The sequence below is a fragment of the Pleuronectes platessa genome, chromosome 1, assembly GCF_947347685.1.
Source record: "Pleuronectes platessa chromosome 1, fPlePla1.1, whole genome shotgun sequence".
NCBI classification, from domain to species: Eukaryota; Metazoa; Chordata; class Actinopteri; order Pleuronectiformes; family Pleuronectidae; genus Pleuronectes; species Pleuronectes platessa.
In genome coordinates, this window is record NC_070626.1 from 18,432,797 (window position 1) to 18,459,024 (window position 26,228).

At 40.5% G+C, this 26,228-nt stretch overlaps 2 protein-coding genes across 2 annotated transcripts; one reads left to right on the top strand and one right to left on the bottom strand.

Annotated features, from left to right (window-relative positions):
• Positions 1-242: 242 nt before the first annotated feature.
• Positions 243-2,537, bottom strand: bola3 (bolA family member 3). Its single transcript, XM_053427103.1, has 4 exons — positions 2,392-2,537; positions 2,177-2,306; positions 1,281-1,369; positions 243-1,035 (listed from the first exon to the last, which is right to left on the bottom strand). The coding sequence occupies exons 1-4, from the start codon at positions 2,461-2,463 to the stop codon at positions 970-972; spliced, it is 357 nt and encodes a 118-aa protein (XP_053283078.1). The 5' UTR covers positions 2,464-2,537; the 3' UTR covers positions 243-969.
• Positions 2,538-3,574: 1,037 nt separating this feature from the next.
• On the top strand, positions 3,575-24,822 carry LOC128444549 (polycystic kidney disease protein 1-like 2). Its single transcript, XM_053427093.1, has 41 exons — positions 3,575-3,896; positions 4,395-4,553; positions 4,659-4,847; positions 5,790-5,900; positions 6,717-6,864; positions 6,964-7,193; positions 7,286-7,696; positions 7,783-7,910; positions 8,027-8,174; positions 9,009-9,207; positions 9,448-9,559; positions 9,654-9,795; positions 9,870-10,088; positions 10,572-10,714; positions 10,816-10,995; positions 11,108-11,245; positions 12,020-12,166; positions 12,245-12,369; positions 12,456-12,576; positions 13,178-13,306; positions 13,399-13,624; positions 13,757-13,947; positions 14,052-14,282; positions 14,473-14,574; positions 14,702-14,880; positions 15,727-15,873; positions 15,955-16,154; positions 16,285-16,511; positions 16,593-16,804; positions 17,379-17,847; positions 18,291-18,387; positions 18,478-18,618; positions 18,706-18,891; positions 19,334-19,664; positions 21,901-22,034; positions 22,119-22,246; positions 22,348-22,508; positions 23,540-23,750; positions 23,843-23,944; positions 24,025-24,156; positions 24,388-24,822. The coding sequence occupies exons 1-41, from the start codon at positions 3,575-3,577 to the stop codon at positions 24,550-24,552; spliced, it is 7,473 nt and encodes a 2,490-aa protein (XP_053283068.1). The 3' UTR covers positions 24,553-24,822.
• Positions 24,823-26,228: the final 1,406 nt, after the last annotated feature.

Below are 26,228 nucleotides of genomic sequence, written 5' to 3' on the forward strand. Positions count from 1 at the left end.
GTTTTCCCTTTTATTTTAAAAACCAACCAATCTATTAAAAATAACTACACTGATTGATCCTTGATGAAAACAATTATCCGTTACAGAACTGTACAAATTAATGACAATGAGCTCCACTTCAATCAACTACAATAAAGTTCTCCTGCATATTGTAAGTTAATAATTAATCTAGATTAGAGTACAACATTAAAGCGGACCACTCAATTTTAACTATATTTTCCCTAAACAAATATACAGACATGTTTTACGTAGGCAACATTACTTTTATGTCACAGTGTAACAGTAATTAAGTGAATTCAAGCTTCTCATACTTATAAACTCCTATATAGAAAGATTAATTTGACTACAAGTGGTAACTGATTCAAATATTACACGATTCCTTTTCTTTGCAAACTTGATTGAAAACAGTTTTTCTTATCGCTACAGTTTCAAGGGTCAGTCAAGTAAAAAGTATGCCGGGGAAGAGCAGCTGCTTTTTTAATTAATTTCCTATTCTCGTTGCATAGGTAGAATAAATACAGGGTATATGTACAAGCCAATGGATTGTAACCGATTTTTAAAAATCAATCATATTTCATGGGAGTGTAACATATATGTTGTGATCAGTGTGAATGATTTTCTAAAGTAAAGCTAAACAAACTAGAGTTTCCCTCGGTTTAAAACAAGGGTCTGTAGTAATTATCTGATAATAAGAGTGTTATATTTACTGAACTGTATTTCATTTTACCAACATCATTTCAACCCTGAGAAGACCAACATGACTTGACTTTGTACTGGCTTTTAACCAAGTCGTTTTGTGCGTATCAAAGCCTTCATTGGTTTTATACATATATATTTAATCTCAGAGGAACAGATATCTCACTAGTTAAAACATATCCTGGAATTCATTTACTACACAATTTCCTCTTTAAAGCTGTACATTCATGAACAAAAGCAGAAAGGTGAGAGTCAGCAGTGGAAGGACTTGCTCTAATGTTTTGGGACATCAGTGAATATTCGCAGTCCATGCATTCCTTGAATCTCTTCCTTCAGTGCCTGTGGAAGAGGAGACAAAACAGCTAATGAAGAAAATTCAACGTGAACAAACATTTTCTGTTTATAGTAACCACGTCCTTCTAAGTTAAGGGGATCATCATAAAAAGATCAAAAGAATGGTTGAGGAAAATGTTCAGTAAAATCAGCAAGGAAAGCAAAAAAAAAAGTAGAAGTATACCATATAACACAGTTAGGACAATATATTACTTTACACTGCCACCTTCATTGTTGTTATTAGGATTTACCTGATTGACTAACTGGTGTTGCTGAATCGTCCTTTTCCCCTTGAATTCACTGGACTCTATATGGATCTCATACATGGCCCCACAGCCACCTACACAGCACAGATAACACAAATAACACTGTTAAGTATTTGATTCATTATGGCAAATAATTATTATATGAATCAGTCGAAAAATGAATATTGTTTATTCAAGAGCTATCTTGGGATGTGACCCACTGACATCAAACAATATATTGCTATCCTAAACAAACAGGACACACCTCTTTACGAGGTGTTAGAGCTTCTTTTACATTTTATATGAATATTACCTAAACAAATCTTTAATCGCAATTTTTTGATAGATTCATGGGACCTAGTGACTCCAAAACAAGGTCAACCCTTTTTGTGGATAGTGTGCTTTGGAAATGATTCCAGGGGATTCATAAAAGTGATGAACCTAGCTGTAGTTCGATTCTTTCTGAGGTTCAAGCATTGAACTATACAGCTAGGTTCATCCCTTTGTTGTCTCCCTTTTCCGGTGTGGTTTTTGTATTTTGCCTTGAGTTTCTGTATATGCATGTGTTGTGACTTTTTGGAGAGCATGTGTCGTCAAATTGATGAAATCTCACCTCAGCCATGGAGAGTGTGGATTACCAAAACAATTGAACTCATCTACTAACATCTTGTTATAACTTTAATTGCAGACTCTTTTGTCCCTATCAGGATCCTGTAGGAATGATCAGCCAGTACTTGCAGTGATCTGATTGGTCAGTAGTTAACCAATCAAATCAGTTGGTGAAGTTAACTTGAAACTGAACTTTCTTCATGTTAGTGAAAACCCGGGATAAACCTGAAGAAACCTCGCCAACCTGCAGCTCGGTCCTCTGGTCACTGTGGAGGTGTCTGTGTGTCTTTTACCTGAAATATCCACGACTCTGAGGGACGACGCTGAGGGAAACTTCTCCTTCAGGACGTTGGTGATGCGGACCTCTCCGTCTGTCCCCGTCTGTGAGGACACATGTCTCCGCACCGGGCCGAGCACAACAACCTGAGGAGGCAACAGACAAGCAGCGGTCAGTGATCAACTTCCCTCCACAGGTCCACCGACCGACCGACAGAGAAGTGTTGTTTACCCGGTTAGTCGAAAGCAGAGCCCGCAGTGCAGAGGTCATGGTGCCGGTCAGGCCCCGTTTGCACGACAACATTGTGGAGTTTATTTATGAAACGATCACATCCACACTGGTGATCTCAACAAGTCATGTCCTCACCACTGCTCCGGCTCACAAATATGACGTCACACATCCGGGTCCCCGATGGTGCTCTGGCTCACAAACATTATCTAGATATTGCAAATATAAAATCTAAGGTAAATATACAAGGAATAATACTTAAATGATATGTAATACAATGATGGCAATATTACATCAATAACATATAAATAAATATCAAATATCAAGGGATGGAGAGGATGCCCATATTCTTTACTTACTTAAGTAGAAACACTATAAAAACATAACTACTGCGTTGAAAGTTTTACTCAAGTGAAAGCATTTGAGTATGTAAAAAATGTTCTTCAAATATAAAAAATAAAGTTTTCACTGTATAAATAGACCATCATTATTCATTATCCATGGATTAACGTATAAGAAATATTTCACTACTGCAGGCTTATTTGTAAACTTTTGGGAATAATACTTACTAGTAGAATTTCTATTTTAACTTCTGTGAATAAAATCTCTAAAGGATTTATTATACTTTTGTTTACTGGAGTCAACATGTATGTGAGGAGACTCAGAGACGTTTAAATCTTTTAATTGAAGAAACCTTGACAACAGGAAAATCTCAATTTTGCTCCCTCGGTTACATGTTCCTGGGTTACTTTCAGTAAAGCTTAACTCAACATTTTTAATTTAAGAAAATTAACCCTATTTACAAATAATAGTTTCTTTTTTAACACAGAAACCCTCTGTGTGAACATCCTCAGGCTCATGAGGCAGTTACAGCCAGATGGTGGCTTCAAAGTTCAGTTTGACATTTTCATAGCAACAGGTCTGAATGAGAAGCTTATCTCACCCTGCAGGTTGTGGAGCTCTGCAGTAAGGGGGGAAACGGAGCAATCACTGGCTGTTGACAGTTGTCATGTCCCTTTTCTCTGAGCTTTGTTTGTGCACAACATTAATGGCCGAAACACAAAGGTGGGCAGCTGTCAAAGAAGCCATCCTGATCCCCAAGGGCTGGTCAGTGTCACAGCGGCTGACGTCAGTACCCTTTAAAGAAGTGTTACCATGAGAGTCTGAGCAGTGTGCAGATGCAGAGATGGACAGCACTGCTTTCCCAACACTGACTTTGTTGATCCTCTCCCTCAGCCAGAGTTCTTTTGCTGAGCCCGACACGGAGACTCTATCCTGTCCAGAACACCAGGAGGGCTTTGACGGCTCCTGCTATGAGTTTGTGGGTCTGCAGCAGCCCTTTCTGAGTGCCCAGGGATGGTGTGAGCGGGGGGGCGGACACCTCGCCTTCATCCTGAACGATGAAGCTCAGCAGTTCCTGCAGAAACACCTGGAGCCAGAGAAGGACTGGTGGCTTGGGCTGGCACCTGCTGCTCCGAACCTCACGCTGGAGGCTGCTGCCACTGAGGGTGAGAGGACACGTTGTCAGAGGAAGCAGTGTTGAAATGATTTAATGAGAGTTTATATAGATTTTTTTGAACAACAAATTTGTGATAAACGTTAAATCTCTTTTAAAAAGTTAGAAATTAGATCAACTGCTGTCATTATTGCAGTGTGCACGTGAAGTGTGTTTGTTCACTGACATGAATGGAAGGCGTTGGATATCTTCCTCCACCAGCAGGTGTAATGACAAATATTTCCCCATTCATTTGAACCTGTCAATAGGCTCGCTGTCAAGTGGCCTGATTTACAAATGTGTCTTTATTGCCCTTCACAGAGAACGAGTCCTTATCTTTCCCTCAGCAGCTCAGTCTGAGGCTTTGTTGTTTTACGATCCCTAATCACATCTTAACAAATAACTGATGACCTTCTCTGAACATCCTCTGCAGCATTTATGCGTGAATAGCAGGATATAAAACCGAAATTTGTTGTCAGTCATTTGAGGGAATTTAATCCACTTTTCTCAGGTTCCCTTGCGTGGCTGGACAGCTCAGATGTCAGCTACAGTAACTGGGTGACCGTGCCAGTTGCCCAAGCATCCTGTGGATATGTCCTGAGTCATTCAGGTTTCCAGTGGGAAGCCACAGCGAACTGCAGCCAGGAATTCAACTTCATCTGCCAGTTTGGTATACAGCCCTAAATATAAATATACACACAGAATTAAACGTATGATGTGTTTGCTCCCCTTGTATTATTCTTTTATTCATTTTTTTTTTTTTTTTAATTCTCAGATTCCGGGAGATCTATTGCATGTGATGGTCGAAATGCGACACTGCAGTGTGGTTCTGGTCAAGTTATAGAAATTGACGACAGCTTCTATGGTCGGAAGACGGTTCACTACTGCCGATCCCAACTGACAGCGTCTCCCACGTCTTCGCAGGAGGAGTGCAGCTGGATCGATGTGGTGGATTCAGTCACAGGTACTTTTATCAGTTTGTCTGTTGGTTGGTTTGTATGTTTTATTGTAAGCGAGATTACAAAAACAACTGGACGGATTCCCACGAAACCTGCTGGTGAGATGAGGTTTGGGTCAGAGAGGAACTCATTAAATATTGTTGAGGCTCCAGATCAGGGGGTGGATCCACATAGGCCATTTAAAATGTTTTCATTGATTTTCTAGGGGGAAATGAATGGATCTTGTTAAGAAAATGGTTTATACATGGTATACAACTGATATCTACGAGTGTGTGAAATTTGGTGCAGCTTGATTAAATTGAAAGGGGACTGTGTTCTACAATACTAAATTTTTGTAAATCTGATGTATTTTTTCATTAATAGTACATGTAATATGTTCTGCTCTGGCTATGATAGTAATAAGTAGAAAAATATATGTCTGACAGATTTGGTTACTCTTGATTTATTGACAGGGTTAGCTCGCATGAATAATGGGGTATTAACTGTCAAAGGTATATTTGTATTTACACTCAAAATCTACAGGAACATATTTGGCTTTGTTAAAAGACAAGATAAACATACTGAAAGAACAGCCAACTACGCTTTTTGTTACGTGCTTTGTGTCAAACATAAAAAGGCTGATTGCCCCATGACTGCAGAGTATAGGATTACTCTGTCAGGAAAGACCTTAGACATGTCCCCTCCTGGGAGCTGAATAATGGGCTTTAAGTTAAACTCACAATCATGTCAGTGTGGAGTTTTACTGGAGGAGTTCAAACAATCAGTGAGCAAACAGTTGGTGTTTCTCCTTATTGTTAATACACCTCTTACGAAAAGCTTTCAGCCCCTTTTTAGTAGCGGGTCATAAGAAAGAAGATAATATATATATTCAATAGGATGACGGTTGAACTGTGTCATGTTTTTTTAATAAACCTATTGGAACCCACTTGATTTCTGTCTCATTCCAGCCAATTGCCACAGACTGCAGGCTTGTCAGGCTCCAGTGGATCTGAGCTCTTTTGGTGAACCATGTCCTGCGCTGGGAAGTTACCTCTCTGTAGAGTACCACTGCAAAAACGGTCAGACGCTCGACTTTTTGTTTTACTTCCACTATACGTAGTCCTTTGCTCTCTATAATAATACAGTATAGATTATATGGAGAAGATTAGGAAAAATAAGCTGTATTTACCATGGCCGACTTCTAAATATCTTTGTCTTCTTGATTATCAGGTGAGCGTCTCTGAAAACACTAATTTTGTTTGTAAGAAGACTCAGAGGTGTCGGACATTTTAGAATTTATACACAAATCTCTTGATGCGTTTTTTCTGCACAAGTGCTGCACATAGATAAACTGTATGAATGTGTGTGTGTAATAAAAAACTCTACAGTAAAGTGCTTTGAGTGGTCATCAGACTAGAAGAGCGCCATATAAATACAGATCGTTTACTATCGTTGTTTGTTTTTATTACTGTGTGTCATTATTCATTTTTTTACGATTATCTGTCTTCATGTTGTTGCTTATTTATTGGTAAAACAAAGACAGTTTTCCATTGAGGTGAACAATTAATTCCTATTCTATTCTATTCTATTCTATTCTTATACCAATATATTTAATTACTTTACATGTTTAGCTCACTTCTATTTGGAAATTAATTAAACTTGTGGTTGTTATTGTTGTTGCCCTCAGACTTTTTGCACAATATCTCGTGTTCCTCTTTTTGTGACTCTGAATTGTGTATTTCTTGTCTTACCACCATGTAGTCTCACTAGTTGATGATCAACTCAAACAACCATGTCAGTGGTGTAAATAGCAGAGTGATCACCTTTGTTCCTTTTTATTAATATCTGCTGCCACGTTTCCATGATCATAAACCAACACTGTGATCTCCTCCCAGGACTCCACTTGTTGATGAGCAAACTGGCGGCTGTCTTTGATAATGTCACCATCACAGTGAAGTGGCTCCTCCATCCATTTCAGGGAAACCTTACGTGCACAGTGAACGCTGGAGACGGCCACACTATTGATCCGTACAGCCCGGAGGAGTGAGTAAACCCATCAATCAAATTCAGTAGATATTCCACAGATGTTGATAGTGGAGCTTTATTTATAGTGAGTTGAGTTTTATCTGACCTCTCTCACAGGATGGAGAGTTCCATCATTCACAAATTCACCCGCCCTGGTGTTTTCATGGTTGAGGTGGAGTGCACCACCAGCGACTGGCACGTTGCAGCTCAGAAAGCCATAACCATCCAGGAGCCTGTTGGAGAGTTTAAAGTGATCAGGTGCTATAGCAGGAACAAGTCAGCAGATGGCGGTAAATGCAATGCGCTGTATGGCAGCCCCGTTCAAGTTCAGTTGATGGTTGAAGCAGGTGAGTAAATAAAAATAGGACAAAATGCTTCTGATAAACTGTTTATCATACAAACAAATATATAACTTGATTCCCCTGATCGCTGTCAACAGGTTCAAATGTTTCCTACACGATTCAACGTGAGGACTATGTGGTGGCAAACACATCAGTGGACAGAGGGATTGAACCCCACAACATTACACTGAACTCAAGTGTGGCAGAGACGCTTGGCCACGGCTGCCACAACCTGACTCTGACTGCTTCCAATAGGGTCACAGCCCGCTCAGTGTCCACTGACCTGGAGCTGTGTCTGCTTGAGCCTGTCAGTGGCCTGCAGGCCTCAGTGATGTCAGAGGACAGCGAGTGTCCAGTCTCCTCAGAAGTCATCTTCAGGGTTTCATTGGAGCGAGGGGCCCCTGTGCAGCTTTTCTTCAACCTCACCGGAGCCAGGGAAACTTTGTCTGAGACCAGAGACATGCTCAATGGCAGCTTACAAGATTATATGTTCTCCAGTCCGTTAGAGGGTACCTGAAGCTTTAAGTGTTTTGTAATTAAATGAAAAAAAATTATGCTATGACAATAAAACATACTTAAAACTCTTTTCATACAGGGTTGTTTAAAGTTGAAGTTCGAGCCGTGAACGCCTTTTCCGTCTCTGATGTGGACGTGGACTTGGAGAAAATACTCGAGGCTTGTCAGAATTATTCCGACTTTTCACCAGATGAACTTGGAAACATGGTATGTTGACTGGTATCAAACAATAATAATTTGTGCACAGATGAAATATGTTTTTTTAGATAAAATGATCAATATGAGTGTATGTGCTTGTTGCTGACTGAGTTTTTAATCTACAGACCGACGATACGAGCGGTGCCGACTCTCCCAACTTGAAAATAACTGCTGCTCCTGCCTCTGTGATCAACTACGCTAACATTGTCACACTGACAGTTAATGGAACAGAATCATTACCCAGTAAAGGGCTTACGTTTGCATGGAGGTGCAGTAAGTACAACAACCACAGACATTTGAATTGAATCTAATTGTATCAGTTAAATCATGATTAACATAATGGAGACGATTAGAGGAGCTAATTGAAATGCTTAGTTTTTGACAGTGAGAACATTTTCGTGCAGGTTTTTCCACGAGGATATAGAGTAACAAGCCAGTGGGAAAAAGTAGTCAGCTTTTGAGGTCTGGTGGTCTGCTCCAAAGCCCAAATGTGGGGCCTCTTGTGCATTCTAATGTCAATAATCCTTCATACACACTGAACTCATTAATTTAATCGTTTAATGGGTTGTTAAAATGTACTGAATTATTGTTAAGGGATATTAGGAATTATCAAAAAAACATTTCGAATTAACCTTTTACTTTGTTTCACGCAAAGCAGGAGATAATGACTCAGTACCAAGAGACACCACAAGGCTCATAGTGTTTAGTTTCTGGCTGTGCTGACACTGCTTTATTTTTCTAAAATAATAATAATAATTTCTATTTGGTTTCTCCGTCCAATCACCAGTAATAGAAGATTAAAGCACCAGTACAGTTCAGCCTCATCATTCTCCAGTTTTGACCTTCGTTTCAGCTTTACCCACATCAGATTTTCTGTTTCCTTTCCCTCTGGATTAAAGCTTAGACACTCCTGCACATGTAAAGACACTCACTGTGTCAAATATGTAATAATTCTCTTGGAGGGCAGTTTCTGAGGTTATTGTTTCGTGCTGACGTTCTCCTGGGTCTCATTGTGTTTCTGTCGTTTTGTCTGTTCCCACTAATTCTGTGATTCACAATCTCTTTAGTGCTTTTTTAAAGCTCGGCCTCTGCTTCTTTCCCAAACAGGAGGAAACTGCAAATGCAGAAACAAAACAATGGATCAGTTTCACGTCATCGAAAAAGATTGCCTTCCTAATCCCTTTGAATTTAACAAATACGTTTTAAAGGTGAAACAAAGAAGCTTCTTCAGGAAATGGGTTGACCTTGGTTCAGCTTCAAAATGCATCACTGTTGCTCCTAAAGAATTCACAAACGTCAAAATCAGGTAACATGTCACCAGTCAGAAAATAAATGATCTAACATGTTCAAAAATAATCATTCTGTTGACTGTTTGCAAGTTTTAAGGAAAAGTTATTCCAAAACTCTTGCAGTGCTCCACACAAATAGCATGCAAAAGAAATTCACAGGAAAAATGTCAAGCTTAAACGTTTGTCTTTTTTAGAAGCCACAAACTCTGCAACTTTAAATCAGCATTTATTTAAACAGATTATGTTTCTTCTTGCAGTTGTGATAATTGTGCTTCTATAAACGTGAACGACAATGTGAAGCTGAAACTGAGCTGTGACACAACTTGTCCCGACGTAGACTGGTACATTGAGGACCCCAAACCTCTGAAGGTGGGTCTGAAACAGCAATTTCAAGTTTTTTTAAATGTTTTTAAATAAGAGATTAATGTGTCAAACTAATGTTAATTGATTGTTCTTTTCACAGGGTGCCGTTGCTCCATGTTACAACCGAGCAGGATGGAGGCCCCCTATTGAGAAGCAAGAGGGCGGCACTGAATATACTGTACACAAACAACATCTGACAGTTTCAAGGGACAAACTGCAAAACATCATAGTGATTGCTTACGGTGCGTTTTCCTCCCACAGTCGGGGCTACAGGTCTTAAGAAACACAGAATCTTATGGTTGTTGTTTTCTTCCAGGCAAGAAGGAGGCAGGATTTGCTAGGTTCACTCTTCCAGTACCAAACCCTGAGCCGCCTGAACCAGCTGCAAACCCAACCGATGCCCCAACAGGCCCCAGCCCCCCCTCGTGTAGCATCTCTCCCACGTCAGGGACGGTTCTTGATGCTTTTGACATCACGTGCAAACCGAGCTCCTTCTGCTCTGAAGGCTGTTTTTATTGCTTCACGACTGACACAGGTGAGATTGTGATGCATCTTTTGAGTCAGTGTTAAACAAACAAAAAGCAAAGACAAGGAGACAGAAGGAAGAGGAGAATACATATGGTTGGAGGTGAAAAATGTACAATTAAGTGTTAAAAGTATAGTGAATGAGCCTCAATGGGCTGCGGGTAAGTTTAGTCATAATCAGCATTGTGCACAGTTTATTTTATCATTTATTCCTCAGGTTCATATTAATTGTTAAATGATGATACAAGAATAAGAAAACTGTTTGGTTATTAATACAGGGATCTTACCTTTTTTTTATTGTAAATGAAGTAAAGCCTAATTTTTCCCAAAAGAAACTAAAGAGAATCTATTGACTGTGAGTTATTATGGCTAAAATGGGTTTTGGACCTTACATTTAGTGTTTGGGGTTAATCTTGATTTGTGCCCATTAAGCAGCATGAATGTAGATAAATAAAAAAAACAGTTTTATTAAATTGTTTCTTTTGTCTTTCAGGAAAACATCTGCGCTGCAGTAATGCAAATGAGGTGAAATCTGTCTTCCTGCCACTCGGAGACAAGAACAACAATTACAGCTTGTCTGTTGTGGTGACAGTGAAGCATGGAGATGAGAAAGTTACCACGACTGTCACCGCTCAGGTTTGTCATCATCATCAGCCAGTTATCACAGAGGTTAGAGAGAGAATCAGGAACATTATGAAGTGGAATAATTCAGATTGATTCTGTTTGTCTCACTGAAGGTAAGAAGAAGTGAGTCCAGCTCCTCGGTGGAGGCTCTTCAGTTTGCAGTGCAGGACACTGTGACTCAGTTAGAGGAGCAAGGCCTGCTCTCTGGAGAAGCACTCGGACAAATGTTCACCTCAGTGTCTGACATGCTGAATACGGATGTCGGCCAAGATCAGAAGCATGCAAGGACGAAGGTAACAGTGGAGGTTGAGATGCAGAAACGTGCTCATACACTGCTGTGACGTGTGTGAGGCTTCCTGTTCGTGTTGTGAGTGAGCGGAGAGCATGTGCTTTTCTTTCTTACAGCTCAGAGAGACAATGCTGACCAGAATGGCCACAGTGCTGGTGGACGCCCCCTCCAACACAACGCAGGAGGTGCAAGTGACGGCCCGAGCTGTGGCTGGACTCACCCAGCGCTCGGATGAGCTCACTCCCGCTGCTCAAGTACAAAGCTTTATGTCATGTTCAAAAAAATCTTTTGGATAATAAAATATAACAATTAAGTCACAAGATGCTGTGCAGGCAGCAGTTTGTACAGTCAATATGTAATAGTAATTATCATTGATTGCACATCACTGCATGAATATTTGATTAGTAAATTACAAAAAATAAGAGTTAATTGTCTCCTAGCCTTAATATTTCAGCTTAGGACATGTTGACAATCTTTAACACTCACTATACTGCATCATCCAAATCTAAATGCTTTTTCAAAGCCTTTGTTTGATAAACAATACATTTTTTAGTGAATGTAAGTGGAAGTTTAATTTGAGCTTATTTCATTCATTTTGTTCAATGTTATCCCAAAAACATTGTGAAAAAAAAGGAAAATAGGAGCAGGAAGTAGAGACGTCTTAAGTTAATCTTTCCCTATCAAATAACACAATATTAACTTCTTTGATTTCCTTTCTTTTCACCAATCACATAAGAAATCAGTTTTTCTTCATAAAACTGTTATGAATCAATTTAGGTCTAAACTTTAATAAAGAAGGAAAGAAAATTATTTTGATTATTTTGAAGGTGACTTTGCAATAAGTGAAACAACAAGGGTATTTACAAATGTTAAAATGTTGTTCTCAGCCTGAAATCTTGAATAAATAGAATTAATGAAAAGTCACTTCATAAATAAAATGTGTTGGTTTCAGTGGAATACTTTTTTCCCCAGCTCTTTTGAAAGTTGGACATTGATCAACTCTGATCTTTTCCGTATTTCTTCTCCAGGAAGAAGCAGGTTCGTTGCTGGTTGACCTCAGCGCCTCCCTCAACACCATCAGTATTACTCAGGACGACAGGGACGATGGAGGAGTTGTGAAAGCAGCTACACCAATAGTTGAAGCAGCCAGTAATATTTTGAATGTTTCAACGAATGTAAGAAAAATAACACAGGCAGTTATTTTTGTTCATTTTTCCACAAGCTTCACAAAACCGATCTAAAATTTTCTACAGAAAAAAGTCTCGGACTTCCTCCTGACTGGGATAAACAACGTTCAAAGTGCTTTGCTGAATAATAAAAAGATGGATGGAGACCCTGCCATCATTGACTCTGGTCAGATCAGCGTTTATGTCAACAGGTGAAGAGATGACATGAACATGTACAGAACACTCAACTGATATTTGCTGAAGTCACTGACATGATTCTGACGTGTTCTTTCTGCAGAGTACTTCCAGAAACGATGCAGAAACAAGATATAAACGTGCAGAAGAGCAGCTCGTCCAGGTTTTCATTCCCTCGACTGCCGGAAGACGTCGTTTCTTCAGATGAGCCGGTGGATGTCAGGGTAAGGGAGAGAAACGTTTACAGTGAATTACAAGTGGCCAATCAGAGCCTGAGATTCATCGTCCTACTCTGTGGTTGGTCCTTTTCAAGTCGTGTCTAAGTGGCTCTGCGTGGATATGTCCAGGACAAGATTATATTATAGCTGAACATCTAAAGATCACAAATGACACAAACCACTGCTGCCAGGCTTTTATTTTTATATTAATAGTTTTTATCTTGGTACATTTTATGTTTTGGATTTCATTACATACATTATCTGTTTTATTATAAAGCACTTTGTAACTTCAATTTGAAAGATGCTATACAAATAAGGCTATTCATATTATTCATATTATTATTGTCATTGTGCTTAGACCAGTTAAAATATGCAACAGAGAACCAATGTGTCTCAAGTTTTTATTTGCAGCAGTAACCAATCTGCCTCTGTAACCTTAATGTTTGCCCTCGCTTGGGTCAATTTCCTTTTGAGAATACTATATTCAATATCAGGAGAAATTATTGCATCTCAAAAAGAGTGAAAATAGTATCATCAGATTCGGTTTGGTTTGCTAATGCAGCTTTTTGTCTTATTGATACACCAATGTATGTTTTCCTCTCTCCAGATGATGAGCTTTGAGAAGAATCCCTATTCTTGGAAGGAGGGAAACATCACAGGAACTGTAGGATCAGTGTCTCTCACCAGGGTCAACGGCACGGTCATTCCTGTCGAGAACTTACCTGAAGAGATCGAGGTAATCTTTATTTTGTAGAAATACGTTTTGTTCTTCAGGATAACATCGACAGATTGTTTAAAATAATGTGTTTCTTATATCTTGGTCTTCAGATTCTCCTTCCAAGGCCTGACGTTGGGCAGGAGAACAGCACGATCCTTGACCTCGCCAATTTCAGCACGATAATAATCGATGTCCCCTCGCCGGATGTGACACTGGTGCTGAAAATGGAGCCGTCTGATGACATTTCCTTCATGTTATACCTGGGATATAAAGATTATCCAAATGAGGAGAATTATGTTGCTAAAACTCAGATCCCTCTAGAGAATACCAAAGAAGGTAAAATTAACTTATAAAGTATTATTTAAAATGTACTCACTGGATCCGTTCCTTGATAATCACACGCTAAACACATATTTATCTGCATGTGTGCGTGTTTTTCATACACAATCATTTGTTGTTTTCAAACAGAGGAGAAATATACCTGGGTGCTGAGTCCCAGTGACAGAACAGCAGGCGTTGGTGTGCACTACCTTGTGATGAAGCCCATTGTAGAACCAGGCATCAAATCCATCAACACCACTGTCACAGTTGTTTCCATCGCTGCTCAGTGCAAATACTGGAATGAGACAGACTCCTCTTGGAGTGAAGATGGCTGCAGGGTGAGTGATAAAAAAAAAAAAACACAAGTGCACGCAACAGTTCATCATTAAGAAGGGAGCTGTGAAGTTTGATTGGCGACTTCTCTTTTTTCTTGTCCCCACAGGTCGGTCCGCTCACCACGCCGTGGGTCACTCAGTGCCTCTGTAACCACTTGACTTTCTTCGGCAGCTCTTTCTTCGTCATGCCCAACTTGGTGGATGTGTCACGCACCGCCGAACTTTTCGCCACGTTCACCAACAATCCCGTGGTGGTGTGTTTCGTGGGGGCCATCTTTGCTGCTTATCTCCTGGTGGTAGTGTGGGCCCGCAGGAAAGACATCCAGGACTCAGCCAAGGTAACTCTCAGTGAAGTATTTCCGCATATTATACTGTTGGTATGATGTGCCAGATCATTTGGTCTGATTCAGACTCGATGGGTCCAATTTGCGCATTAAAAGAAGAAATATGAACTACACTATATTTTCTCAGTAAATAATCGATGTAAACTTTGATCTCTGCATGCTGTGTCTTCACATTCACATGTAGGTCAAGATAACAGTGCTCGAGGACAACGACCCCCTGGCCGAGTATCGTTATATGCTGAGTGTCAGCACCGGACATCGGCATGGTGCATCCACCTCCTCTCAGGTCAGTGGTGTCTGTTGAAACCTGAGGGGGAGTCACATAAACAAAATCCGTCTGATGTTTTTTATGTTGCACAGCATTTATGACAACAACGCTCTCCCCTCGTCTTGACTGACCTTTTCTGTCTCAGGTGACAATAACTCTGTTGGGTACAGAGGGAGAGAGTGACCCCCACCACCTGACGGACAATGAGAAACCTGTGTTCGAGAGGGGCGGCGTGGACATGATACTGCTGACCACACACTTTTCTCTTGGAGATCTGCAGAGCATCAGACTGTGGCACGACAACTCGGGAGAACAGCCGGCGTGGTACGAGTTAGAGATTCTGATGTGATCAAACTTGGATGGCACTCGATGGAGCGCTGCGTCGGCCAATCACACGCATGATTGTTTAGTTCTGACATTAGAAATATAAAAGATAAAATCTAAATGATTTATTATCTCTGTAGTTTATGTTTTCATTGCTGTTTCTCTGTTTATTGGCAGGATTACGAAAAAACGGGTCAATTAATTTGATTGAAACTTGGTGGGAGAGTGATGTATGGGTCAAGGAAGAATCCACTTATTAATTCCCTTCTAAAAAGGGGGCGGATCCAGGATTCCCCCCCCCCCCCCCCCCCCATCTATTTAACATTGTGAGTTTGGGGCTGAAGCTTGGTGGAGGTTTCCACCATCCAATTGCCCCTCTAGTTTGTAAAATACAATAACAAAATTCTTGGGCGCCCCCCTTGATCTGTATCATCGCATTAATGTAAGGGGTTCTCTTCAGGCCTCACACCCCAAGGCCCAACAGTCCCCTTTAGAAACCACATTTAAATTCACTAGATCAAGATTTTTCTTCATTATTATCCTCTGACAAATCAACACAAATGTTGAGAAATACCTGTTAAACTAAGTGGAAACACAAATGTCCTGAATGTGCACCCTGATCTGGATCTGCAGCAAAATCTTATGGGTTCTTCCCAGACTCATACCACATCCTTCCACCAAGATTCAGGTGAACTGTCAAATAGTTTGTTATGTTGCTTAGTATCAAACAAACAAATGCAGATGAAATGATTACCTACTTAGCTGAGGTAATTCATTTAAGCTGGAGTCGGTCAGTTGTCATTATTTTTTGCACAGATATCAAATAGTTAATGATGTCATGTGCAGGTATGTCAACAAAGTGATGGTGCAGGATCTGGAGAGTGGTCAGAAGTGGCACTTCCTGTGTAACTCGTGGCTTGCTGTGGACGTGGGAGACTGCGCTCTCGACATGGTCTTCCCTGTAGCGACAGAAATGGATTTGAAGAAGTTTAGGTGAGACCTGACCCAGTGAAGACACATCACTGAAATGTTATAACATATAGTACATACTCATTTCTCTTCCACACTCTCTAGTAACTTGTTCTTCATGAAGACGGCTAAAGATTTCCGCGATGGCCACATCTGGTTCTCTGTGATCAGTCGGCCTCCGTGCAGCACCTTCACACGTGTGCAGCGAGTGTCCTGCTGCTTTTCTCTCCTGCTGTGCACCATGTTGACCAGCATTATGTTTTGGGGCATCCCGACAGACCCATCTGAGCAGACCATGGACCTGGGTAGGTAATGTTATATACACATTTATATGTTTCTTTTGACTGGAATTTACTGTTTCTCAGACAGTGGTGAGTGACTAAAGGAACCTGTCTTTAATTTAGAGCCAATCAAAATTTTGACTTTACTTTGCAGGCCACATCGAGTTCACCTGGCAACAGGTTATGATCGGAATTCAAAGTTCAATCATCATGTTCCCCATCAATCTCCTTATTGTGAGCATCTTCAGAAACACTCGTCCTCGTGAGAAAACCAGTAAAACAGACGCGTCCAAACAGGGGAAGACCCGCCGAGTTTCTCCCTCACAGATGTCTTCGCCACAGAAGGAGCTGAAGGATATCACAGCAGACACTGTGATCAAGGTGAGGCCACAGGCATCCAGAACAGGACCCGTGTCCCTCCTCTGTTCTCCATGTCTGAAGATCTTGTTTCTTCTACACCAGGACATAAAGAAAATTGCTCAGTCGCTCTCGAAGGCCATGAAGAGTCCGCTGCCCCTTCATCAGGAGCTGCGTCAGCAGGCAGACATCAACACTCTGCTGTCTCTGGTGGAGGACATCATCCGACAGCAGAACCGAGCGGCAGGAGACTTCTACTCTGACGCCTCCAAAAGAGATCACTCCATGATCCTCAGTTTAGGTGAGTTACCTTCACAATGCTACTGATATCATGTGACATGATTCCTACCTATTTTTATTAGCTCCTACATTTGGAGGACCAGAATTATTACCAAATAAAATAACAAAACTAGTAATGTTGAGAAAAGTCTGTTAATATCCCAAAATTTTCCCTCAACAGAAGTTTAATCTGAAGTTGATAAGGAGATATACAAATTACTCCCTATTATTATTTTGTCTAGTCTCTGTTGAAAAATGTAATTAAATTATAGGAAAAACTGTATGTTTCCTTTTACTGTTTTAAATTATAAAATTCTCAAGCAAACTTTCCTGTCATTTCCAGACTCGTCATAGACCAACTGAATGATTTGGGTGTGATAAGTGATGATGTCATTTGTCTAGATTAGTTGATCAATTATTTTTATATTGACATATTTTCACACACAAATAAATAATGCAACAACCTCTTAAAGGAAAAATAAATGAGTATATAATTCCTCTGAATTATTAAAATAGAAATGTGGTCAGATTTTTTACTGTGTTTAGACTTTACGACTTTTAAATGAACAGTTTCACATCCTAACTGACTATTGCTGTTTTGAACTGCTGAACAGAAAACAGTGTGTGGGGGAGCCCTGAGAAGACTTCAGATGAAGCTCAGAAGAAGAGCAACAACAGCCGATACCTTTACAGGCAGCTGCGTCATGTCGAGAAGGAGCTGGGGCTGCTGGGACCTTCGCGTTTTCCAAACCCGGACAGCTACAACCGAGCCATGCAGCAGGTTCAAGGGATGAAGGGTCTCCTGGAGAACCGCCTCCCAGCATCCGGCCTGGACGGTGACCAGCCCGACCGCAGCCCCAGTCCAGAAGAGAGCATCAGCAACGGGGACTCCGCCAAGAAAGGAGGGCTGCCCTGGTGGTTTGTCTTTGTCGGATGGACACTGGTGATCGCAACCAGCGGTGTGTCTGGATACTTCACCATGATGTACGGGCTGACGTACGGGAAAGATCGCTCGATCAGCTGGCTCATCTCAATGCTGGTCTCCTTCTTTGAGAGCCTCTTTATTACTCAACCCCTGAAGGTAAGGGTCAGATAACAAGTTCCATCATTTGTGTTGAATTTACTCTATTAGGCTGATGTTTCCAGGGCTCCTTTCAACACCAAAGTCACCCAGTGTTTGATACAAGACGTAGCAAATTCTTAAGAAGATAAACCAATTTAAATAAAAAACTAAATAAAAAATTCCATTCCATTGAATTATTGAAACTTTTTACAAATATCAATTGTTTTATAGCTATTTGTAAGCCTTTCCACTTCCAACATATATTTATAATACATTGATACGTGTGCATTTAAACGTGTCATCTTCCAACTCGTACATACACAGATTGTTTAATAAAAAATTATCTACTCAATGAACTTGATAGCTACTGTAGTGCTGGAAATTTCCTCCTGTGGTGTTAATAATTTTTTTTTTATTTATGATGTTTCCTGCTAAAGTCTGAAACTCTCCTTCTCTCACAGGTTCTTGGTTTTGCCGCTTTCTTTGCTCTCGTCCTTAAGAAAGTGGACCAGGAGGAGTACGGAGAACCACAGATAGATGACACTCTTAGAAATCCAGGTATGTTTTAACTCTCATTGCAAATGTCAGTTGCATTATTTTGTGTGAGAAGAATAGTTAATAGACCTCAACAGAAACTCTCCCCCTCAGACGATGCTTATGCCGTGCGGGCGGCGAGGAGAGACAGCACATGCAGCTTCTATCAGCCGCCCCCTCCCACTGACATCGAGAGGATGAGGAACAACATGATTAAAGAGCGGAAAGTCTTCGGACTAATGGGGGAGATTCTTAGTAGGAGAATCCACTTTGATACATAACAACACAGGAAGCAATCCAGCAGTTTGAGATGCTGATGTGAGCTATTTGTTTGTGTTGCAGCCTACATGGGATTCATGTGGATGTTGCTTCTGGTGGCGTACGGTCAGAGGGACCCCAACGCTTACTTCCTGAGCCGCCACATTCGACAGAGCTTCAGTAATGGGGTCTCAGACAGTATGAGCATTCAGGACATGTTCAACTGGGCCAACACGACTCTGCTGAGCAACTTGTTTGGAGAGCGCCCAGGTCAGTGGTGAAGTTTGATTTATTGCACCGTTTTATTGCAGAAATCCCTGTTTGTATTTGCAAATCTGCACTTATGACAAAATGATTTATGCCCTCTGCCAATGAGGTTATGTTTTCACCCCTGTCCGTTTGTTTGTCTGTAAGCAAGATTGTAAACTTTTGCTGTGGATCCAGGATTTCATGTTTTATCTTCACTTTGTTTAAATTTAAAATTTTTAACATTTAGCATTTTCTTTAATTTCTCAGAGAATAATCTTGATGATAATGTGTACTAGTCTAGTTATTAAAGAATTTATTTAGTAAATAAATAATTAGCTAAATTATATCATTGGAAATTTGGGCTGCAGTTTCCCGAATACACAGAATTTTTCAGGACCCTTATCAAAATTGATTTGGACTGACTGGGACAGAGAAAATACTAATTATTCTTGTTTTGTTGAAGGATTCATCACAGACGGAAACTCAAAGCTGGTGGGTAACGCTCGTCTTCGTCAGGTGAGGGTGAAGAGCAACTCCTGCCAGGTCGCTCGTTCCATGCAGCAGTCTGTGCGGGAGTGTCACTCTCCGTACTCGTGGGAGCTGGAGGACATGGGCTCCTACGGTCCAGCCTGGAGCCGCTCTGAGGGAGAAAACACCTCAGTGACCCTTCAGAGCCCGTGGTCGTACCAGTCCCAGCGTAAACTGAGGGCCTTCCCCATCTGGGGCAGTGTGGTACTCTACAGAGGAGGAGGGTTTGTGGTGGATCTGGGGCCGGATTTAACAAATTCTAGCAGGTAGACATCTTAACATGTGTTGTGCAAGTTCACTACTCTCATGAACAAGTTCAAAGTTCAGTTCATACAAGTAAACATGAATAGTTCACGTTCATAGTTCACCATTTAAATTCTGAACTAGTTCATATTTCAGTTCATTTCATAGTTTTAAGGTGGAAAGTGAGAGTGAAAGACTTAACTTGTTAAAGAAAACCTTATCCATCACTACCCCTTGCCTTTACTGTCGGAATGTTTATCAGACAGTGTGTAAAAATCCCTCAGATAATAATAAGGTGCATCGGATCTCGGATGTAGTTGCTGAGTCTGCGTCTCTGCTTTCTCTTGCCATCTGTATATGAGACCGAGAGCTGTTGTGTTGCAGGTATGGCCTGCCCCTTTAAGGAAAGTTTGTAGTGTGTGACGTAGTGCACCAGGGTATTGTGGGAAAATACGCTAAAAGTGTGTTTATAAGGAGAAGTGACGGAGCACCTAGAGGTGATGCGAGTGTTGCTCCTGCTGTAGATCCGAGAAATAAAGTGGCCGCATTCCAAGTAAAGAAACATCTCCTCCTCCTTCTTCACGGAGCGGTCCGGACGGCTGGTTACCGACCAGAAGTCTACTGCGCACATTCTGCGCAGAAGCCCATTGCGCAGGAATTGCGCGCGCAGCTTCTTTTTTTTTTTTTTTTAATTAAATTAAATTTTCCCTGTTTTTATATTTAATTACTTTAAATTAACATAGTGTAAGATATTTTGCAATTAATAGGAGAAGTCCTGCCAATTTTAAGTGTAACATAATGCCAGCTTAAAAATGTGAAGGAGTGGGATTCAAACCCAGGTTGTCGTTGTTAGAGACCGAACGCTTTACCGACTAGATCACTTCAGCTGATGGCTTTGGTTTGGAACTAAGCACATTAAGACGATGGACAAATTATCGTGTGTGTGTCGGTGTCATTTTATGCTGCTTTGATAAACACTTCAGAGAAAATATTTTCTACTTTACTACATTTATATGACAGCCTTACTTAAAAGTTACTTTTATATTTTTGGCTTTTAGATACTGGATGAAACCTATTGTTAGAGAATAACCCAGTGGGGGGGGGGGGGGGGGGATATTTTTTGAGAGAAGATTCCAGATTCATTCACTATACGGCTTAATAGAGCTGTATAGTCTCTGATCCATGAAGCTTCCTTCTACCAAGTTGTGTGGTACGGAGCCGAGACACTGGCCAGAGAAGAAAACACTTGGAATACGTTGCTTGTTTGGTCTGCATATGTGTGCCATGAGTGATGGGTAACGTAGTGCGAAGTCTAGTTAGTTGGTTTCGGTTAGGCTAAATCGCGGACATTTTACGGGCACTGAGCAACGACATGATGAAAGCATTCGATTTAGGCTTCTCTCCTGAGGAGAGAGTATTGAAATGTCCCGAGGGTCAGTGAACAGGTAGGGGTGGGGCACGTGACAGTCTAGGCCAATGGCTGTAGAGTTTTGTGGGATGCCAGGCTCTCATTGGCTGATGAGTTGGCCTATCAAGGGTGAATGAGGAAGGGGAGTGAAGAATACAGTGGTGGATGAGAGGAGTGTCGGAGTTACGAACAAGAAGTGTGTCGTGTTCGCTGGACTTTAATAAAGTTACACATAAAGAGAGAAGTTTCCTGTCGTCTATACGCGAGGACGCTACAATATGAATTTGTTCACCGTTCAAATTCATTATTTGTCATTGAGTTGCGTTCAGTTCATCGTTCTCATAAAAGTGAACGTGTTCAATGAGCGTGTTCTTTTGCGTTCGTTCATGCACAACACTGCATCTTAATACATAAAGAATCCACTGATGTTAACTCAGGTGATGATAAAAAGATGTTTAGGACTGAAAAGACTCATTATTTGACTTATTTTATCGATTAGATAATTCAAAGACATAACTTTATAGTAAAATGCAATGGATCTATTTTCTGACAATTTAAAGATGAAATCAATTTACCAATTCATCCAAAACAATCCACACATTAATCTATAATATAAATAATTGTTAGTGGCAGCCCTTAAGTTGATAAGGAGATAAACTAAATGCACAAAAATACAAACAAACTTAATACACATTTTATATATTAAACCTGTGTATTTAGATTTATAAATGTGTGACTATTTGCTTTAACTTATTGTCTTGCTGTGATTAATTTAGATCGGTAATGCTGCTGATTCATGATCTGTAAGTTGTGAGTCATGTTAACATCATATCATTTATCTGTCTGTGCAGATCCCTTCAGTACCTTTATGACAACGCCTGGTTCGATGTGCACACCCAGGCCGTCTTTGTTGAGTTCACTGTGTACAACGCCAACGTCAACCTCTTTTGCATTGTCACACTCATGCTGGAGTCCGCAGCCACAGGTGCGTTGTCCATGTTCAGCCGCTGTGTGAGAGCTGCCCAGTGATTAGTGTGTTAATGTGTGTGAAATGTTGTGTTTCTTTCAGGAGCGCTCCAGTTCCGCAGCGAGCTTCAGATTGTGCGTCTCTACCAGTCAACTGGAGGCCTCCACATTTTTGTCATGGCCTCTGAAGCCATCTACTTCCTCTTTATCATATATTACATGTTTGTTCAGGTGTATATCCGTTATCCTTATTTTACCACCACCACTAGAATAATGTGGCTTACACGTTCTCACTTGAACTTGTGACACAGGCTCTTCTCATGTCCTGACAGGGGAAGCTGATGAAGCAGCAGAAATGGGCGTATTTCAAGAGTAAGTGGAACCTGTTGGAGCTGGCCATCATCATTCTGAGCTGGAGTGCACTGTCCGTCTTCATCAAGAGGACTTTACTGGGTTTACGGGACATGGACTATTACCAGAACAACAAAGACCAGTAAGCAATAACGAAAACATGTAAATACATATTTGAACACAGGTGTTAAAATGTGGGTGCATTTCTCTTATTTATCTATATTAATACTGAATATTAGTCAGATTTACAGTACGTGTACATTGTTTGCAACCAGCTCTATTAATCATACAATTGGTAGTTAATCAAATAAATTATAACTAACATAATTATGTGATATTATACATGTTTAATATTATAATGTATGAAGCTATGTCATGTACCTCACAGAAACAGGCCCAATCAAATATACCTTGCAACTGTGGGACAACGGAGCTTCAGCACAGTAGGAGAGCTTGAAATAAGTGTTAAATCTGTTCAATAAAACAGAGTTCAGGAAGTCAGGTAAAGAACTGTACCAGAAATAAGTGCTAATATGGCATTTTAGAGCATTAGAGTCTTAGGAGAAGTCCTGTCAGATGAGTTCAGCTATTATTTTTGTATTCCTTTCCAAATCTGCTCATATTGGTTTTATTGCTCCTTTCATCATTATCTGTTCAAGAGTTTCACAATTGGGGTGGAAATTCTTCCTCAGTATATATTTTTCTAAATCTCAGGAGTTGGAGCAGGTTGTCTAGGAGAAATTATTTACTGGGATTAACCCTTTGAGATGCATCATCTCATTTTCAAGGGGGTCCCCAACACAATAATACAAGTACAAACACATATTTTATCAAGCACACACGCACAAGAAAACAGATTACAAACATCAGAACAAATAAAATACAAAGTACAAAAGCAAACAATTAATGCTAAAAACAATGATAATAAAAAAGTGACTCAATAGTTCGTATAATAAAAAAGGTCAGTTATATCAGTATGGTCATTGATACAATTTGAGATCGTAAACTGATCCCTAAACTGCCCTGCCATAGGTTGATGAATGGGGAGGAATGAGTGAATGAGTGTGTGTGACTGACTAAATGTGACCATAGAGCTTTTGAGTGGTGGTTCAGAGTAGAAAAGTGTTTTATAAATACAGCCCCTTTTACCATACAACCTGACTCTGTCTCCAGATACGCCAGCTTCCATGAGACGGCCAAGGCTGATGCGGTGCTCGGGTATCTGATTGCCTTCTTGGTGCTGTTGGCGACCGTCAAACTGTGGCACCTGCTGAGACTGAACCCCAAGCTGCACATGATCACGTCCACACTGCAGCGAGCCTGGACGGATATTTCAGGCTTCCTGGTGGTCATGACCATCATGTTCCTGGCCTACTCCATTGCTGTGAGGAGTTTCCCACACTCAACTGCATCAACATGCGGTAGGAGAAGTCATTGAATAAGTGGTGATTAACACACAAATCTTCTTCTTCTCAGTCTAACCTGATGTATGGCTGGAAGTTGTACTCCTATCGGACTCTGCTGGACGCCGCGCAGACCATGGTCAGCCTGCAGCTCGGCATTTTTAATTACGAAGAGGTGAGTCTGACACTTTTCGAACTGTATCACAGCAGATTATGCCTGCTGTGCTTTCTTTAATAATGTGTTTCCTCCTTCAGGTTCTGAATTATAACCCGGTGCTCGGAGCTTTCCTCATCGGCTCCTGCATCGCGTTCATGACCTTTGTGGTGTTGAACCTCTTCATCTCTGTCATCCTGGTGGCATTCAGTCAAGAGCGGATACATCACAAGGTAGCTCACCCATGCTGAGTCTGAGTGTGCGTGTGCGTGTGTGCGTGTGTGTGTGTGTGTGTGTGTGTGTGTGTGTGCGTGTGCGTGCGTGCGTGTGTGTGCGTGTGTGTGTGTGTGTGTGTGTTTGTGGGAGAGGAAACAAAAAAAAAATACTCCATGTGGCCACATGAATCCCAGACCACCGAATATTGATACCGGGTCTAACCAGGATCTTATTTCTCTGTTTCACAGCCATCAGAGGAGGAAGAGATTGTGGACCTGATGCTCATGAAACTCTGCAGTTTATTCGGACTGAAATGTAAGAAACAAGGTGGCGACAGCCCGACCGAGAGGCCATTTGTTCCATCTGTCTCAGCGACATCAACTAATTCTCCTGGAAAAATTCATGACGACTGATATGTTACTCAAAAGTCAGACGTCCAAATGTGATTTATGTCAGTTATCGCTTTTGCTGTAGCTTTATTGCATCTTTAATGAAAACCAACATGTTGCTTTGCGCCTGAATGTTTGCAAGTTTGTAAATTATTAGCATTTCTTTCTATGGCTGCAGATCCGTTATTATTAAAGAGAGAGCATAGAGAAAGCAGGATCTAAGGATGTTTTGCAGTGAGCCACTGTATGTAGGCTTCAGTATATTTGTTAAATAAATAGTTGTGCTTCTGTGACTAAACCCTGTGCAATACTTTTCTTCCACTAAATAAATATTCCTGAATGTTATATTTGCGTCTGATCTGTTAAAAAAACATTGGCTGTAAAACCAAAACCTTATACATCAAACATGATTTCCTTCAGCATTCAGTTTAAATGTGCTCACCATGTCCAGTAGCAGATAATAGTTAGATTTATCAATATGTGTAAGTATATAAAAGTAGCCAAATAATACTCAGATTCAAATTCAGTGATAATACTAGAATGGCACCCAGTAACCCTTATGAAGCCACATTTTATTTCACTAGATTCAGATTTTGTTCTGAATCTGCACCAAACTCCACAGACCCATAAATACTAGTCCTCTAAAGTTGCCTTTTTTTTATAAATATCTTTAAATTAATCGCTGAGAAAAATGTTGGAAAATGTCTGATGTGTTTTGAAGAAAGTGTAAAAAAAATTATCCTGGATCCATCAGGGTTGAAAACATAACCTCCTTGATCCTTGATGTATGTAATAACAGTTGCTTCTTATGAAACAAGCACATTTTAAGTTGAAGTATCTAAGACATACGTAACATCTCAGTAATAGCAACGACTTTGCAACGAAAAACAGTGAGGAGTGAATAACTGTCCACTTTACCACAAATGTAAAGTGGCTTAATGAAATAAAGCTAATAGCAAAACAACAATTCTGAGAGCATATAGTGCTATATAGTGCTATACTACTGCTGGATGTTTTAAGATTCAACAAGATATCATTTTACTGTATGTATATAGTCAAAATACATAGTAATAAGTAATACAGTCAGGGGAGGTGAACCATAAACATCACCACACACTTGACGTCTATCTTCAAGTGCCCTTTAATGTTTTTTTTACCATTTCAGCCTGTGGTACTCTCACGTGCTCCTGATGTACACCGAGAAGGAATAAAGTCGGTGTGCGCTACATTGTTAGAATCAACCCGGGGTCTAATCAATGTCATTAAACCCCGCTGTACTGAAATAGAGGCTTATGTCTTCCTTCGATCATCATTGATCCTTGTTGTTCATCCTGTCCTTTTGTGATGAACGCACCGTGTAACTTGTCGGAAGGTGTTCTGTGTCGGTTTGTGATATGAAAGGACAAACTCTTACAACACAAAGCGATATTGATAACCAAATGTAAAGGTCAGATGACAACAAAGGATGAGTCGGCTGACACCGGGCGAACAGGGAGGTGATTCTAGGACACATGAATACACTGCTGACAATTTAGTTTAAGCAGCCGCCCCAAAAACAGATAATAATACTGAAGCCAGTTCTGCAAGAATCAACACTTGTATTTTTAAAACAGTGTTTGTACTGTTCAAAATGAAATACATGTGAGTAGAAAATTGTTTGAAGATGGGAGACCATGGGATAAATATTTTCCTTTAAACGT

Bases quoted from the DNA above. Each gene is read 5' to 3' on its own strand.
- LOC128444549 (XM_053427093.1), top strand. From the start codon at position 3,575: ATGGACAGCACTGCTTTCCCAACACTGACTTTGTTGATCCTCTCCCTC. The intron at 8,175-9,008 runs GTAAGTACAACA...TTTCCCAAACAG, and splicing joins TACGTTTGCATGGAGGTGCA to GAGGAAACTGCAAATGCAGA. The intron at 10,715-10,815 runs GTTTGTCATCAT...GTCTCACTGAAG, and splicing joins CCACGACTGTCACCGCTCAG to GTAAGAAGAAGTGAGTCCAG.
- bola3 (XM_053427103.1), bottom strand. From the start codon at position 2,463: ATGTTGTCGTGCAAACGGGGCCTGACCGGCACCATGACCTCTGCACTG. The intron at 1,370-2,176 runs GTAAAAGACACA...TGTGCTGTGTAG, and splicing joins CAGAGTCGTGGATATTTCAG to GTGGCTGTGGGGCCATGTAT. The intron at 1,036-1,280 runs GTAAATCCTAAT...CCTCTTCCACAG, and splicing joins AACACCAGTTAGTCAATCAG to GCACTGAAGGAAGAGATTCA.